Source organism: Drosophila hydei, unplaced genomic scaffold (assembly GCF_003285905.1).
Source record: "Drosophila hydei strain 15085-1641.00,03,60 unplaced genomic scaffold, DhydRS2 tig00000001-arrow-pilon, whole genome shotgun sequence".
Taxonomy (NCBI): domain Eukaryota; kingdom Metazoa; phylum Arthropoda; class Insecta; order Diptera; family Drosophilidae; genus Drosophila; species Drosophila hydei.
In genome coordinates this window covers 11,678,820-11,696,302 of record NW_022045643.1, presented here as the reverse complement: position 1 = coordinate 11,696,302, position 17,483 = coordinate 11,678,820, and the positions used below count along the sequence as shown (strand labels likewise).

The 17,483-nt window shown below is 45.1% G+C and overlaps 1 protein-coding gene across 2 annotated transcripts; it reads left to right on the top strand.

Moving 5' to 3' along the window:
- The first annotated feature begins 628 nt into the window (after positions 1–628).
- Positions 629–15,846, top strand: LOC111600970 (putative uncharacterized protein DDB_G0288537). Of its 2 annotated transcripts, none has more exons than XM_030224556.1 (6): positions 629–1,507; positions 1,572–1,735; positions 8,969–9,035; positions 9,097–9,224; positions 11,379–11,473; positions 14,974–15,846. In XM_030224556.1, exons 1-6 carry the CDS (start codon positions 726–728, stop codon positions 15,601–15,603), a joined length of 1,866 nt encoding a protein of 621 aa, XP_030080416.1. In that variant the 5' UTR covers positions 629–725; the 3' UTR covers positions 15,604–15,846. The 2 variants fall into 2 exon arrangements, with proteins under 2 accessions (XP_030080416.1, XP_030080409.1); XM_030224549.1 differs by having other exon boundaries at positions 14,956–15,846.
- Positions 15,847–17,483: the final 1,637 nt, after the last annotated feature.

The window sequence follows — 17,483 nt, the reverse complement described above, 5'->3', positions numbered from 1 at the left end:
AGTGTGTATTTGTGGTGTGTATTTAACACATTAATGCGAGCGACCCACACACATTTGGGCATCAAGTGGACCACATAAATCCCGATTATAATGCACGCACATGTGAATGGTTAAAGACTGAGATTCGAAACCTATCAACGGCAACGACCTGACGACGAATACTGAAAATGAAATTGAAAAGAAATGGCTTTCAAGTGCCCAGATGCATAATGAACAGGACGTATCCAGTATGTTTCTGGACGCCGTCGCCGGCGTGTGCAACCCGTCCTTTCTAAGGGTTGACATTTGGGCGCATACAAAGAGCTCGAGAGAAAAGGTTTCATTCAGCCGGAATCTCGAGTTGAGGTGGCGACCGCCACCAATGCCAGCCAGTGGCATTGTTTTCGCTTTGGAGCGGGGGGATACGGCCTGGAGCGAAGTTTTGGGGTACGGGCGACAGGCGACAGGCGACACACTTTTAAAAGCCCAAATCAATTAGTTAATTGAATAACAAAAGCCCAAGAGCCTCATGAAGGCAAAGCTGCATCAATTTCTAATTCTGATTTGTTGCAAGAATCTTAAATGAGTACGGAATAGAAAGGGATTCCATGTGACTAAAGCAAACTTAACTCTATCAACAGCTCGACTTGTACTCTTCAAAGCACCTTAACCACTGACACCACACCAGCTAGCATAGAGTCCCGGCCAAGAGCCAGCAGCAATTCGACTGCAGCTCCATCTGAAAAATGATGGAACGCTTATCCACGCACTTGTCGCTCTCTGGATTATCGCTCGCACATCCACTGCAGAGTCATTTGAGCTCGGTGAGCTCCAGCAGCGGCACGCATCTGGGCCAATTGATACAGCATCACCAGCAGCAACAGCAGCAGCAGCAGCAGCAGCAGCAACAGCAGCAGCAACAGCAGCAGCAACATTCCAGTGAACACAGTCACGCCCACAGTCACGCCCACCATCATAGCCAGCAACTGTCGCTGGGCCAGCTGGGTCAGCAGCATCATCACCATCAGTGCAACAGCAACAGCAGCGGCGGCTCCCCCAACGGCAACGGGTCCTCGGCTCTAAGCTTGCACCCACATCTGCATCACTCGGCGGCAGCTGCAGCGGCCGCTCATCACCTGAGCTCGCAGCACTCGCAGCTGCATCAGCATCACCAAGCAGCAGCAGCAACTGCCGCCGCGGCGGCGCAGCAGCAGCAGCCCCATTCCACAGCCTCGCATCATAGCCAGGCAGCCAGCTCCGGGGCGGGCTCCATACACAGCCAGTCGCAGACGCAGTCGCACCAGCCCCACAGCAACGGCATTGGCCAGCATCTGGCCGCGGGCACGGGTCACAGTCTGGGCAGCTCCAACTCGAGCGCCCCGGTACACTACACGTCCACGTCCAGCACGTCAAACAGCGTAATGGCAGCCGCCGCCGCCGCCCACCTGCATCACAATTCGCAGGCGTCGCCCATCAGCAACCTGCACCAGAACATGGGCAGCCTGATGAACAGCGGCAGCAGCGCCAGGTAGGTGCTCTCAGTCGTCCCTGAAGATCGTTCATTTAACAGCTTCAGCCCAATCTATTCGCAGCGATGTCTTCTTCAGCCTGATGATACAGAACACAACGAAACGCCAGAACGAGGAGCACATAAAACGTCCAATGAATGCTTTTATGGTCTGGTCACGCTTGCAGCGTCGCAAAATAGCTCAGGATAATCCCAAAATGCACAATTCGGAGATATCCAAGCGGCTGGGTAAGTTCAGCCACATATTTATTTGGTATATGATTATATTTGTACAAGCTCTATAAACGTATTAGTCAGAACTCTCCGCCTCAGTTATTAGCTGTGCCGCAAGTTGAATCAAATGGCTCAAGAGCACGCAAACAGCTCAGCTGGAATCCGAATTGTTTTCAGACTGTGTGCGCTTTAATCTCTACATTTTTTTAATGAACCACAATGGGTGAGAGCCGTGGCTTTCTATATAAGCACAAGTAGTATGTCTGTAATCTGAAGACAATGAAAGAATCTCACACAAAACTAAATTAAGAGGCGGCACACGACCTGCCAATCTCTCGCGCCCACTCACGCGCTGCCCCTGCCTCACTCTGCGCCTCTTTCTCTTTGTTGGCTATGCAACTTAAACTAATCAACGTAATACCTACTGGTATACCCTGTCCCTGCCCTTGCCACCCACTCCAAATTCGGTTTATGACAATGACAAACCAAAAACTCGTCCGTTGCGCGCACTCAACGCAACTGTCAAAACTGACAAGCGGCTGTCAAACAATGGCAGGAAGAGCAGATCGAGCCAAGGAAGCTGTTGATTATGCTCGTATACGATTCAGAGAAGGGTTGCCTACACACACACGCACAAACGCACACACGCACACACACACACACACTTATACACCCACCCACCGAGTGAGACTCTGCCAAATCATCGCCGCTTGCCTTGTGCCTCCTGCAGCATTGTCTCGCCGCTTAACTAGTTGCAAAGTTAAGTAGTTTATTTCTAGTGGGGCGGCGGCAAGGGCTAATCCCACTCACAAACAACGAGTCTTATCTGGGCCTCTAGGTTTTGGTTTTCAATTCGCATCAAATTCAATTTCAATCACACACGCAGCCAGACAACCCGTGAGGCACGTGGCAAGTGACAGCAGAAATCTTTAGCATAACAATGGGGCAACAGGCAGGCGACGCAGCTACCTTTTCGGCCAGCTCATGCATATTGCATGAGTCTTCAGTTGGCTGCGGCTGCTCCTTGCACTAATCAGGCCCACAAAAATGCTGTCATAACAGCGATAACAACGAGGCCTCCCTCGTCGATAAGAAGGCGAATGTTGCTGCCACAGAGCTTTTGGGGCAGCCATTTTGTGCAATTTTTTAATCAAACTCGACGGGGGGCTGCCAATTCCACTTCCACTTCCACTTCCACTTCCACTTCCACTTCCACTCTTATTTCACCTCGCCCAACGAGTTTCCGCCACTGAAGAAGCACTTGTAAAATGACTTTTTCTTTTTACCTTTGTTTAAGCAAAAACAATGCAAATTAAACGCGACTCACTTGCAGTGCAGTTGAGCGCGACAACAACAACAACAAAAGCCAAACTCGCTGCACTCGAAGAGGGGCAGCAGATGGGGCGCGCTGTAATAAAACAGTTATCGACTAGAGAATACCACGTTAATTGTTGCCAAGTCCCAAACGTTACCTATTAAATTGGATATTTGCATAATTCATTTGTTTCATAAATCATATTAATTGATATAAAAATTTGAGAGACCTCAGATCATTCTGCGCATTACATCTACCTCAGTGGCAGCTGTTATAGCCAGGCAATAAGGGTTGCTGCCAACGATATGAATGTTTTTTCGCATTCATAGACTTTAAAGACATTTCTTAATCAGGCAACTGGCTGCAAACGCTTTGCAGGCAAAGTTCAAGTAGCAGGCCGAAACCAATATATGAAAATCGATGCACAACAACAACAACAACAACAATTTAAACACAATATACACTCCAGAACAAACTTGAGTTTTTTGCTGGGCTGAGATTTTGTGGGAAGGCGTGAGCTTTTGTTCCCATTTCATTTCACCTTTTTGTTGTTGTTGTTGTTGTTATTGTATTTTGGCAAATCCATTATGTCAATTGACAGTTCTGTGTAATATTTGCTGTCAGTTGCAGCTTTTGTTGAGTTTTCGATTTTTTGAGCAGGGCACACGAAAAAGACGCCATTCACCATTGTAGTGCTTGAGCAGAGTGGGTCATAGGGAAGCCCAAGATGTAGGTAACTCGCTTAAGATAACGAGGAAATAGAAAAGGAACGAATCGAAACTCGATGGAATTGACAGTGCCTGCAAAGCCATACGTACCATTTAAAGCAGCGTCCAAGAGACTTTAGTGAAGTTTGAATGCAAGTGCTGCAACAGTGTGGCAAGTTCGTGAAAAAATAAAAATAAATAAACCATTTGCCACATTTACACAAATGACAAAGTTTTGCACTTGAAAAGTTTGCCCTGGCATTCAATTAAATGAAATAAAATGAATTCAGCAAAAAAATGGCTCATTATGAAAAATTGCGCAGAGAAAAGGCGGCAAACAAAAAACTGTGGCAGCAACAAAGGCGCCACAAAAAATGGCGGCGCGAAAGCTACTTTTTTCTCAGCGCACACACACACACGCACACCCACACACACACACACACAGGCGCAGGCACAATGCGAAAGGCACTGGCAAAGAGCGTTGAGCGTCGAGTAACGGTAACTGCCAACTGGCGACTGGCAACTCTGGAGAGCACTTCAGACGTCGGCATCGGCGTCGCCGTCGCCGTAGCCGTCGGCGTTGCCATTTATTTTATTATGCAAAACAAAAGGCAAAACAAAAACAACAACAACAACAACAGCAAATGCGAATAAAATAAAATAAAGTAAAATAAAAAAAGATGTGTTATAGAAAGCATTTTTTTCAGAGCGCGCGCGCTTGGGCTTAATTGAAATTGTAACTGTCATTAATTACTGTCTGGAAATTTGAATTAACAACAAAACAAACAATGGGCAGCGGCAACAATAACAACAACAATTGCAACAACAGCGCAAACGGTGGCAAGCGACATCAACAAAATGGCAGTCGCTTTTTCTTCTTCTGTTGAATGGAAAATTGTTTTGAAAATAATTGAAAACCTGTCGAATCGGCAATCGCCTTCGTTTTTCCTTTTTTTTAATCAAAACTCTACCGGCCCAGCTCCAGCGGGAATATTAAATATTGTTAAACAAAGCCCCCCGAGAGATGGATGCTAGCCTGACTGACTGACTGACTGGCTGACTGACTGACGGGTCGCGAACAATGGCAAAGACTTCGACTTGGATTCGATTGCGACTTTGCATTGCGCTGCCAGCACACAACAAAAGGTCGAACTCTCAAGCCTTTTGCCCCGCCCACGGAGTCCTTTTGTTGCACAATAAAGCGCAAACAATTGATTAGTTTGCAATTGGGGTAAAAGGCAACGATTCCACTTTGCACAGCACAGCCCGAAGGTCGGCATGGCAATTGACAGGTGTGTGAGACGGTCGATTCATTCAAAGACTTCGACTTAATTACAACACGCTCAATTGAAATGGGAAACATAAAAATTAAACAGTTGTATAATTATAAAAGGGAGCCTTTGGGGCGTTCTACTCAACAAAGAGATGCCGAGATGTCCATGCTAGGAAGGGCAACAGGAAAACGCATCCAGGCGAAAGTAGCAACGTCGATCTGTTTCCATTTCAGTATCTTGTTAATCCTCAATCTAGTCGCGAAATAAATCTGGGGATCTTACTACCTACTGCAACTGTGCAACAAGAAAGAAAAGCAAATTCTGTTCAAATAGTTGAACACTCAGTAGAAGGAAGTTTTATCTTCTGTAGAACGTCGAAAATATCAGAGTTAAGGCAAAGATTTTGTTGCCAAGAATCATCAACTATTCCAGCCCAACCCAACCAAACTCAATCTAACTTTTAGGCATAGTCTCTCATCTGCTTTTCTATTAAATATTTTTACAGCTTATATTATAATAATATCTGTGAGTGAATACAAAGAAACATCTCTGCTAAGTTTCAAAATATCAATTCTTAGCCATATTCATATCTTTTCCCTCACAAACAAATTAGGAGCTTAGCTTTCAAGCTGTGGTAATAAAACCTAATATAATCGTATTGGTCTATGAACTACATGCAAAGCCAAACATCAGACTGCTTTAGGACTTAAATTTACTTTATGACTGCAATTGTATTACATTCTCGATGAGCTTTGCTTGCTGCTAAATGTGAGCCGCTCATAAGCCAAGGGTCACTTTTTCCGCTTTTCCAGCGCTTGAAAACGTCAAATTGCTGTGTAAACAGTTTAATCCCTGGTCAAACTGTGAGTTCAGCTGGGAGCAAACGCGCGAGTGGGAGCCACGCTCAGAGCACAGCAAACAGAGCCCCGATAGTTCACGTCCAGACTCCATAATCCCATAAGTGGCCCAATTGTGTGATGTGTGAATGTTAGCTTCAGTTCGAGAACTGACCCAAAAGTGGCCTGAGCCCCGCTCCTAGAACTTGTGGCTGGGCTAGTTAAGGTTACTCGCAGCCCCAATTGTGAGCTGTGTGAACTACACACTGCAACTGGAGCCGGCGTCTGTTATAAATAAATATTTGCTCTGTGGTTAGCACCCGACATTTTCCAGTGTTTCTTTAGGCCGTTGGGGAAAAACTTGTTAATTATGCTTGAGCCAGCTCAGCTGGCAGCCATCTCACATCTTGGCAACTGTCATGTGCAACTTGTACTTGTTTTTCATATCAATTATTAAGCTGGCCACTCAACCGGCTCCAGTTGCAGCTCTCGCCCAGGCCTTCCAGAACGGGGAGGCGCCAGACGACAACGGGCAAACATAGACATTGTCCAATTGTCATCCTTTTGTGGCATGTCAACTCAGCAGTGCGCCCTCCTTAGTTTATACAACTGCACAACTTGTAGATACTTCTCCACTCTCTCTCTCTCTCTCACTCACTCTCTCTCTTTGTCTCCTTCATTCGCTCTCACTCCTGCTCTTACTGTTGCGTCTTGTTTATTATTATGTGAATTGTCTGGAAGTCTATGCCCCAGCTAAATGCTCCACAAGGTGTCGTGCACAGGAGCCAAGTTGCGCATTTGATGCCCAGTTGCCACTTGGACGGCCTGTCAATGTATCTATAAATTAGTATTTTAGCCAGTTAGGGGGCAGCTACTTGCTTTATGAGTGCCAACGACTTCGTATTGAGGGGGGCGTTCAGACCTGGACGTGAATGTGGACGTCGACGTCGGCTGTGGGTGTGGGTGTGGGTGTGGGCACATGTCTAGTCTTTTGGCACAATTGTGCTTTTGTGCTACGTTTATTGTTATAGTTTTTGTTCAACTACCTCAACTTGTGTGTGTGTGTGTGTGTGTGCCTGTCTATTCGAGTGTGTGTGGGCCTGACAGCAGTGCCTTCTTAGCCCGGTCAAACCCGTCCTATGGATAGTAGATAGCTTCTCATTAGTATTGTGTCGCTTCAACAATGCAATTTGTGTGACAGTGTGAGTATGTGTGCTTTACAGCTACTAAAATTATACGTTATAACTAATTAAGGACATTTCCCTCAAGTCCACTTCTTTTGTTAAGCATTTCCCTCAACGCATATGCTTAGAATCTGCTTCGACATAGCAGACAATAGCAACGATTATCTCCAATGGAATAGCGCAAGGGTTTGAACTAAGCTTTATTATTGGAATAGTAATTGCAGTGTCTATGGTAAATAGAAGCTCCGAAGGCAGAGTGCAATTCCCAAAGCGATGATAAATAATAAAGGCAGAAAATAAAAATAAAGCAGGAAAAAGGATTAGGAACAACAACTATAATTCCACTGAGTGCCTAAGCAAAGTTACAAGCCTTATCAACTGACTTAATCTTAATGACTAATGCCAGTCTACACTGATGTATAAATATATATACACATATATTTATATTATTTATTTGATATTATTATTTTTTAGCTTGATTTTTAAAATTTATTTTATAACAAAAATATAAGGCAATATTTTTAAAATTAAGCTTGGAAAGGCATTAGTCAAAGATGAAAGAGGAAAATTGACTTGAATAATTTAAAAATAAAAACTGAACTTAAGCACAGATTGCAGGAAAAAGACAGCTAAAAGTAGTGGGAAGCGCCTTAAGGCCAGAGCTATAATATTAATTGTTATTGCTCATAAGGAAGTGGAATCTATATAATATTTGATATAATGCCTAAGGTATACAATGATTAAAGCCTCTAGGTCTACAAGACAGACGGAGTGCGCTAGATCGAGTCAATCATCGTTGATCTAATGAAGAATATTTAGCTTTTGCAGTTATCACGAAAGAATACAATAAAATATAAATTTCTAGAGATAATTTAGAGACAGAAAATCGTTTAAATTACATTAAAATGTTATATGTGCAGAGATTACTAATACTAATATAAATATTATTAATATATATATTAACATATATATATTTATATACAAGTTACATGAGCTCACTTGAGACAAATGTGCGACATTTGAGATCTTATCAACGGGCCTCTGACACATGTCATTATAGCATTTTACATTAACTTAAAAACATTTGCAATTTCTGCACACAATGCGAACGCACGAGCTGCCTACGAGGCGACATACTAGCACAGAGGCAAGAGGGTCCTGGCTTGCCACTTGCCACTTATGAGAGTGCGGCACGTGCATATGCCATGTACCATATACACACAAACACAAATACAAACACAAATACAAACACAAATACAAATACAAATACAAACACAAATAGAAATACAAATACAAAGTACAAAATACAAACTCACTTGCCGCCCTCGAAGCGAGCGCTGGGTATGTCGGAGGCGGGTGAGCGAGACAGAATGCGGCACAAAAGCACGCCCCCAAACGGGCCCAAACCACCTGCTGGTTTTCGGGCCATTATCGTGCAAGGACTCGGCAGCATACTCTAACCAGCCACTGCCGGTCTGAGCCAACCTGAGTGGCATGAGGAGCTGACTGACGGAGCTGACAAACAGGCAATGAGACAAACAACAACCAACGACAACGACAATGCCAAAACTGGCAACAATGGTGGCCACACAGACAGAGACAGACGTTGAAGATGGCCAAACGACAATAGAAAGAGATAGAACTGTGCAAAGGAAGTGCCAGAGGAGGAAAACGACAACGACGACGACAACATTGTTTCGTATTTGATATCCTTCTTGTTACCACAGAAAAGACAAGTTTATACTCCATGTGTGTGTGTGTGTGTGTGTGCTGATAGGAAATTATGTTTATGTGCGTCCACTTCTGGAGCAGGTTGACATGAAGGCGCTTCATTGTGTTGCCACATTTCGACAACTGCTTCAAGTGCCCCACGCAAAGTATCTAATGGATTAACGACTTCCCACATCATATGGCATTGTGTCTCAATTGCAGGTGCCGAATGGAAGCTGCTCACCGAGGAAGAGAAACGTCCGTTTATCGATGAGGCCAAGCGTTTGCGGTAAGTAAAGCCCTCTGCCCAGCTGAATGCTCCTTTCCATTGGCTTCTTCTATCTGCACAGCGCCATGCACATGAAGGAGCATCCCGATTACAAGTATCGTCCCAGACGCAAGCCCAAAGCTCTGAGACGTGATGGCTATCCGTATCCCATGCCATACCCATCGGTGCCAGTGGAGGCGTTACGTGCAGGTAAGCAAGAAACCATTTAAAAATCATATTTAAGCTAAGAGAGTTAAGGACTGGTCTATAAAGAAAGGCTAGAAGCATGTCCCAAAATTAGTTTTTCGAAGGCAAAACGGAATATTTATATTTGAAGCAACTGCAGATTAACCTCAGACAAGCTCATCAATAAAACCAATTAAGTTTCATGCCACGAAGAAGCCGTTATGCAAAGTAGAAGGGCGAGTTTTATGAGCTTTGGTGTAAGACAAATGCAAATGTGGCACGATATGTGGCAGGCGCAGCACTATAAATGAAGCTAAGCACTGAATGAAAATATGACAAACTAGCCTCACACTCGAGCGCTCGACTGGCTGGGTTTTTGTTTGTGCGACACACAGAGTCCCCCACCTGCACAATATGGCGTCCGCCGTAGGGTGAGGCGTGCGGCTTGCGGCATGCGACATGAGGGGGTGGCAACTAAGCACCACCGGAACCACCCATTCGCAAGCTCTGACAAACTGTGAAGTCATCATCCTGGCTTAACAACTCAATTCAAGTGACAGAACAGACACACACGAGAGGCACGATAGACACGACAGCCAGAAGGACGACGGACAGGAGGACAGACGCAGGCAGGGCATAAGCATAAGTTAACATTCATGATTTCGCTTGCCAGTGGCGGGGCTGACGGGGCTGGCGGGGCTGGCAGTTTGGTCTGTAGTTGTTTTTGGTTGGAGGACTTAAATTAGCATTTGTCACGTTTTTTGTCTTTTTTGCCCTCGAATTTAACGCAACTTTCTTGGGTTCACTTTGCTGATGTGGCAGCAAATTTGTGCGTTGGCGACTCGGGCATCAGTGAGTCCCGGGTTAAGGACAATGCCAGCCAGATGATTTATGCGCAGCGGAAATGATAATAAAAATACTAGGAAATGCGTAATAAATAAAGCGAATTAGGCTTCTGCCTCTGCTCAAGTCGCACTTCAATGCACACGGCACTATCTAAAATGGCTTTGCCAGACAAAGATGGCCAATTGTAGCTAAAGAGCGTTAGACTAGGACGCAGCGCAGCTGCTAACTGAGGCATGCAACAGCTGGGAGCGAGAAGAAAGGCATTAAATAAATGTCTTTTACTGGCTCAGCTCGAGAAGCCTTCATGAAAGAGTCACATTGTTTACTTATTAATAATAATTCTAAATATTAATATTTATTAATATTTCAATAATTGATTGAGTGCTCGATAAACTTATACTCAGAGAGGCTCAAGTCTCATTTATGCATTTGGAGCATTTAGTGAAACTATTTAACGTATTTTGTGTATAAATATTATAAATTTTAGAAAGCAAAGACATTAGCATACCTTAACTTTGGCAAAGTTGCTATAAAAGAAAACAGTTCTCCGAGGGCTTACAAGAAGTCCCTGAACAGCGCCTAGGTCGGACAATATAAAAAGTTGTTTTCGATACTAACACAAGACTTCAGAGTTTATTGTGATGTTAATTTAGCATAAGAGAAGCAGAAAACAAGCAGCAGCAGCAGCTACCAGATAAAGCCTTGTCCAGCACCTAATCCGCTGTTATATGATATATAATAGCTATGAAGATGATGCCAAGTCGATTGATGTCGAAATGTCGCTACTTGAGCCGAACAAAAATGCTTTCAACTTTGTTGTCTAAGCAATTTTAATTGCCACAGCATCCAGCAATTTGGAGACTCTCTTGACTAGCGCCATGAATGAAATGTATTTTTCTTATTTTTAATTCTTTTTTTCTCTTTATATTATTTTACTTTCAATAAGCGGCGCTTGTAATTATCGAGACCCCGTTAACAAAAGGCCAAGAGGGCAGCTGGACGACTACCGTTTAGGGCAATTGGTTAGGACCGCTTGGCATCTATCAGATACAGAGATAACTCTCCCAAAATAGCTGATTCAGCGCACAATTATGTCGAAGCAAGGCAGACAGAGAAAGAGCTAACTCGGGCCGAAATATATGAAAGAGTTAACCGAACAAGGGGCGCAAAATATTTCGAGTGGCAATTATTTTAAGCACACAACAGACCCGAAACCATTGTCATAATTATTGTAAACTTATTTTTTCTGTTCCTCTGATGTTGTTGTTGTTGTTGTTGTTGTTGTTGTCTTGTTACCTTCTCTCACTTCACTTTGTTTGGTTTCACTTGCAGGCATCTCGCCGGGTTACTTTGCGCCCGGTCCCACAGCGGCCGCCTATCACCTGGGCAGCCATCTCACGCAGACATCGCCGCCAACGACAACGCAGGTGAGTACTGGTCTAGTCTGCAACGTATTCCAGATCCACACTCTAAAGCCCGGACCTTGGGCCTGTGTCTGCGTCTGCGTCTGCGTCTGGGTCGGGCGGGGGTTAAGCGCTCAAGTGCCTGGCACGTCCATCATACAAAAAAATAAATGCTGAACGGTAGCGCGTCCAATTACATCGATCGGTACGCGGGTCGCCTTAATAACATAATTACAAACTCCCATGGCAGACGCCCACTTTAAAAGGCGGAAAACAGGCGGCCGTGACTAAGCGCGACACGCTTCCTGATCACGATTCGATCCTGGTTGAGTTCTGACATGTCATGCTAAGGATTTGCCACAAGTTGTCATTACACATTTAGTTGCCAAGCAGCAGATCGCCGAGATAACAAGGCCTCGGCGCAAAAACAAACAAATAACGGGCAGGTGCTACACCGACCTGGACAACGGGGTGCGAGGCCCAGCTGACCAAAGGAAAAACACAAAATTGGCAATTAAAAGTTGGAGCACTTGAAGCGAATGCGTGGAGCCTGCTCCGGCTCCATTGAGGGCGTTGCTCAGACCTTTCCTCAGATCTGGCTCTCGATCTCCATCTCCATCTCGCTCTCGCTCTCCTGTTTCCCTCGCACGAGCAGTCATGGGATGTGTGTTTATTAACAACCCATTAAAAGTCATGACTGTTGCTTGGCTTTGTTGGAGCCGGGCTCTTGGCTGCCTATTTGAGGCTGTGATTGATGTCTGCGGCTGTTTAACATGCGTTGCGGGTGTTGAAAGCCTGGCATTACTCGCCAACAATAGCAATACTTGGTTAATAATATGCCTCGGCCCGGCCGTGGTTTCATAATAATAGACCAACTTTAAAGGCAGCAGGCGTTCTCGTTCCCCAAACTGAAATCTGTATATGAAAATTGCACGCGAGTGGGCGGATTAGAAGGCGGCCAAGCTGCCATTTATTTTCCACAACTCACTGCTACATCTCACTATTATGCTGGCCATATCTACACGCACAAAGGCCAAGTTTAGAAACATTCCGGAGCCACAAAGGGGCTGGGGCAATGCTAGCTGCAGACAACAATCGTGTCTGATTCAAAACAGTTCTTGTTTCTAAGCATTACACAGTTTACACAGCTGACTTCGGAAATGTACCCAATGACAACAGCAAAATATCCTTTGCGACATTTTACCCACCTGCCCTAGCCGAAACCTTGGCAGGCTCAAGGCTCAAAGCAAACCACTTGAACACATCCAGCTAAATCAATTAACTGACGAAATAATGCCCAATTGAGAGCAACCGAAATACAAACATCAGCGCCGCGTAAATCGCCGTGCATCAAAATATTTACCAATCCTCACTAATTCCCAATTGGGCGCAAATCAAATCAAATCAAATTGTAATCCAAAACGCTTTCGGCCCAAAACACACACGGGAAGGGGCCCGGGTCTGTCTACGAGCCCGACTCCGACTCCGACTCCGCTGTTGGCGCTGATGTTGTTGCTGGTGATGATGATGGTGATGATGATGTGTTAACAACATAATTATAGCCCAGAGCAAAGTGCTCTGCGAACGGGGAGCAACCCCTCGGTTCAACCACTCAAAACAAAACGGATATGAAGCAAAACAACCCCTGACGCACTTAGCACACCCGTTCGCCAGAACCCAGTTCCAAGCCAAGTCCCATTCCCAGATCAAGGCCCAAGACCGAACCCCGAAACCTACCAACAACTGCTGTTGCAATGAGAAACGTATTGCAAATCAAATAACATTAAACTGAGCCGAGAAGCGACGTGTTTTTCTATTTACTTGCCGTGTGGGGTTGTTCATCTCGCATCCACAATTAGTTGGTCAAATAAAGCCACAAAAGTGTTAAGCAATTTGCACTAACCAAGGGTTACCACACACACCCATCCATACCCCATAGCGATCAGCAGAAGCAGGTCCTTCTTTGCAAACAAGAGCCAATTACGCCTATCATGAAGCAGATTAATTATTTCCTATATAATGCAAATTTGGATATATTGCCAGGATCATCTTTGATCATCTATCACTAGGAGGGCAATAAATAAATATATGATATATAAAATATAAAATATAAAATATAAAATATAAAATATAAAATATAAAATATAAAATATAAAATATAAAATATAAAATATAAAATATAAAATATAAAATATAAAATATAAAATAGAAAAGAGAAAAGAGAAAAGAGAAAAGAGAAAGAGAAAAGAGAAAAGAGAAAAGAGAAAAGAGAAAAGAGAAAAGAGAAAAGAGAAAAGAGAAAAGAGAAAAGAGAAAAGAAAAGAGAAAAGAGAAAAGAGAAAAGAGAAAAGAGAAAAGAGAAAAGAAAAAGAGAAAAGAGAAAAGAGAAAAGAGAAAAGAGAAAAGAGAAAAGAGAAAAGACTCTCCCTCTCCCTCTACCCTCTCCCCTCTCCCTCTCCCCTCTCCCCTCTCCCCTCTCCCCTCTCCCCTCTCCCCTCTACCCTCTCCCATCTCCCCTCTCCCCTCTCCCTCTCCCCTCTCCCCTCTCCCCTCTCCCCTCTCCCCTCTCCCTCTCCCCTCTCCCCTCTCCCTCTCCCCTCTCCCCTCTCCCCTCTCCCCTCTCCCTCTCCCCTCTCCCCTCTCCCTCTCCCCTCTCCCCTCTCCCCTCTCCCCTCTCCCTCTCCCCTCTCCCCTCTCCCCTCTCCCCTCTCCCCTCTCCCTCTCCCCTCTCCCCTCTCCCCTCTCCCCTCTCCCCTCTCCCCTCTCCCCTCTCCCCTCTCCCCTCTCCCCTCTCCCCTCTCCCCTCTCCCTCTCCCCTCTCCCCTCTCCCTCTCCCCTCTCCCCTCTCCCCTCTCCCTCTCCCCTCTCCCTCTCCCCTCTCCCCTCTCCCCTCTCCCCTCTCCCCTCTCCCCTCTCCCCTCTCCCCTCTCCCCTCTCCCCTCTCCCCTCTCCCCTCTCCCCTCTCCCCTCTCCCCTCTCCCCTCTCCCTCTCCCCTCTCCCCTCTCCCCTCTCCCCTCTCCCCTCTCCCCTCTCCCCTCTCCCCTCTCCCCTCTCCCCTCTCCCCTCTCCCCTCTCCCCTCTCCCCTCTCCCCTCTCCCCTCTCCCCTCTCCCCTCTCCCCTCTCCCCTCTCCCCTCTCCCCTTCCCCCCGCGCTCTCTCCCGTCGTTTTTCGCCTGCGTCTTAACATTTGATGAAACTTTGTATTTTGGAGTTCAGAGTGCAGCAGGGTCAGCAGGTCCTCAGATTCGAAGCATTTGTGAACTTGTGTAATGAAGTCGGTCACAGCCGTCTGCAACGTTCTTACTAGTTTGGCTGACTAGTTGATAGGTTGAACTGACTGAAGAAGAAACCCGCGTTAGAAAGCTGTTCGTAATGAAGCGCTCAATGCAGCGAGCGAATTAGACGCAATTATACTTGGCATCGGCTGTCGTCTTTAGCTTAACAGTTATATATATCTTTATCATGTATTGATTATACTCAACTACTCTATTCTGAATTAATTCAGGCCACTCTCTCCGGACAGATGGACAAATTTGCGGCATTGGAACGCAGTTCGTATCTGAGTAATGCAGCAGCTGCTGCGGCGGGCAGTCAGGCGAGTGCCTACAGCGCCTACCTGGATCCCAGTGTGCTGACCAAGGCCTACTTCGACTCGAAAATGTATCAGGATCGCGCCAACTATGCCTTTGACATTTCCAAGATCTATGGCGCACAGCAGCACGCGGCGGCGCATCATCAGCAACAGCAGCAGCAGCAGCAGCAACAGCAGCAGCAACAACAGCAGCAGCAACAGCAGCACCAACTGCTAATGGCCAGCAGCGGAGCGGGCGGTGCAAGTGGTGGTGGTGCTGGCAGTGCTGGCGGCAGCTCGCATAATAACAACAGTAGTAGCGGGTTGGATGAGCGCGATGCCACGCCCCAGCTTGACGCGGGCGGACAGGTGGAAGCGAAGCCGCATCTACACTCGCCCAGCGATGTGGGCCTTGACTATGCTCATCAATATGCTCAGCAATATGGCGGCCAGTTGGCCAGTGCCGCCGCCGGAGTTGGCGTTGGAGTGGGCGTCGGTGTGGGCGGCGGTGCGGCAGCTGGCGGTGGCGGCGGCGCTGGAGGCGCCTCAGACTTTCGTCGACCGCTGACGGTCATCTTCTGACCACCATCGTCCAACGGTAGCGAGGAGTTAAACTTGTCTATGACTTAGGAAATGCGAGATTAAAGTTAAACGTAGCCAACTTTACAGTTAAGCCTCGAGTTGTAAATTAATCATAAGCTTTGTTAAATCGAAGAGCAGCTGCACAGCAAAGGAGCAGAAGCAGAAGCAGAGGCAGAAGCAGGAACAGCAGCCAGGACCAGCAGGTGCTGGAGGACTCTCACGAAGGGCAGAACAACGAGCGGTGCAATTTTTTATGTTTTAAACGCTGAACGAAGTGCATAGCATAAATTTAAATGTATTTAAATTCTACACATATACAACATTAAAATACAAAAACAAGATACAACAAAACAAATGAGCGAATTCAAATAAATAATTAACTTCACAGTGATCGAGTCGCGACCCTTCGACTAAGCAAAGTTGTGCAGCACAAATTCAATTAGGCCTTCATTCGGTTAGCATGACTCTGCAACATGCATTTGGTTAGCCACTCAAACGTGTGATGTGTTTTTTAGCAGAGGGTATCACAATAAGTCCTTGTCTCTCTAAAAGAGGTGGATAATGTCTAAGCCCGATTCCATAAAATCGACGACTTTTACAAGAAAAGTAAAGAATGAAGCAACTTAAGGAGTTAGTTGCGAAGGCTTTATCGATCTAAGCAATGCTTATAGTTTCAACAGCACAAGATATCATAAATTTTTATATTCAATTTTATTTTCGATGCTATATGTATATCTTTATTTCCCTAATTTCACGACACTTTAGCTAAATCAAAGTTTTCCTGTAAAAAAGAAAAAAAGAGGCTAAGCTTTTTTTTATTATACTCCATTTAATTTTTAATTATTTGTAAGCGACTGGCTGTTGGGTGGGTGCTTGAAGGAAGTGAGCACAGTATGCGCCACGCTGGCGGGGGTTGTAGACCTGACAAAAGTCAAGAGCGCGCGAAACGTTAAACGCTTCCTAATTAAGGGAACTTCTTGTGGCGGCTCCTTCTGGCCAATCAGCTGCCGTGGCCCGTTGACAAACACACGCCGCGCATTTCGTTTGCTCAAGTAGCGGCAACAACTCAATCAAATTACCGTTAGCCACTAATTAGTGCGACTCAAGGTGCAAAAATCGCCGCAAATTTAATTAATTTTACGCTGTGTTGAGCGCAGCCGCAATTAGCGAAGCTGCCCGAACGGTGGTGGGGACAACATTACATGGCGCATTGTGAAGCTTGCAGCAATAAATTCATTGCATAGAATATAAAATATAATACATTCATGAATTTCACTTTATGGCCAAGTTTAATTTGATATGGAATTTAATTTTCTTTTAACTTGAGATGGCGCTAACATAGTTCAGTTAGCGTATTAACAACTAGATGCCGTTTTAGATTCTCTTCATATTTATGTGTTAAAAATTACCGCTAGATATGCCGTACACGGTAATTGTACAGAACTTCTCTCAGCACTCGCCAGAGTGCGTTAATTCAAATGGTTTCGCTATTGTATGCTAGATGGCGCCACCAAGGGGTGTATTATTCACCTTGCCGTCACTTTTAATTTCACCTTGGCACAAATGCGCCATCTAGGGTTCATGACTTGACATTATTTTATTTTAACTTATGAAATCGAAAATTCTTATAAGCATTTAACATATATTATCAATATTGGCTGATTATGAGAGTAGATTTTGAAAATTTCACATAGTTTAAAATTAGGAATATGTTCACGATTATGAATTTCGCATACTAATTGAAATGTCAGAGACGGAAAAACTTAAGAAACTCTAATTAAATATTTTTAATATATTTAAACTGACACTTATTGAGCTTCTTTATAGCTCCAAAAATTATATTTTGTGCGTTTTTAAATTCAAATATATATGAGTACGTT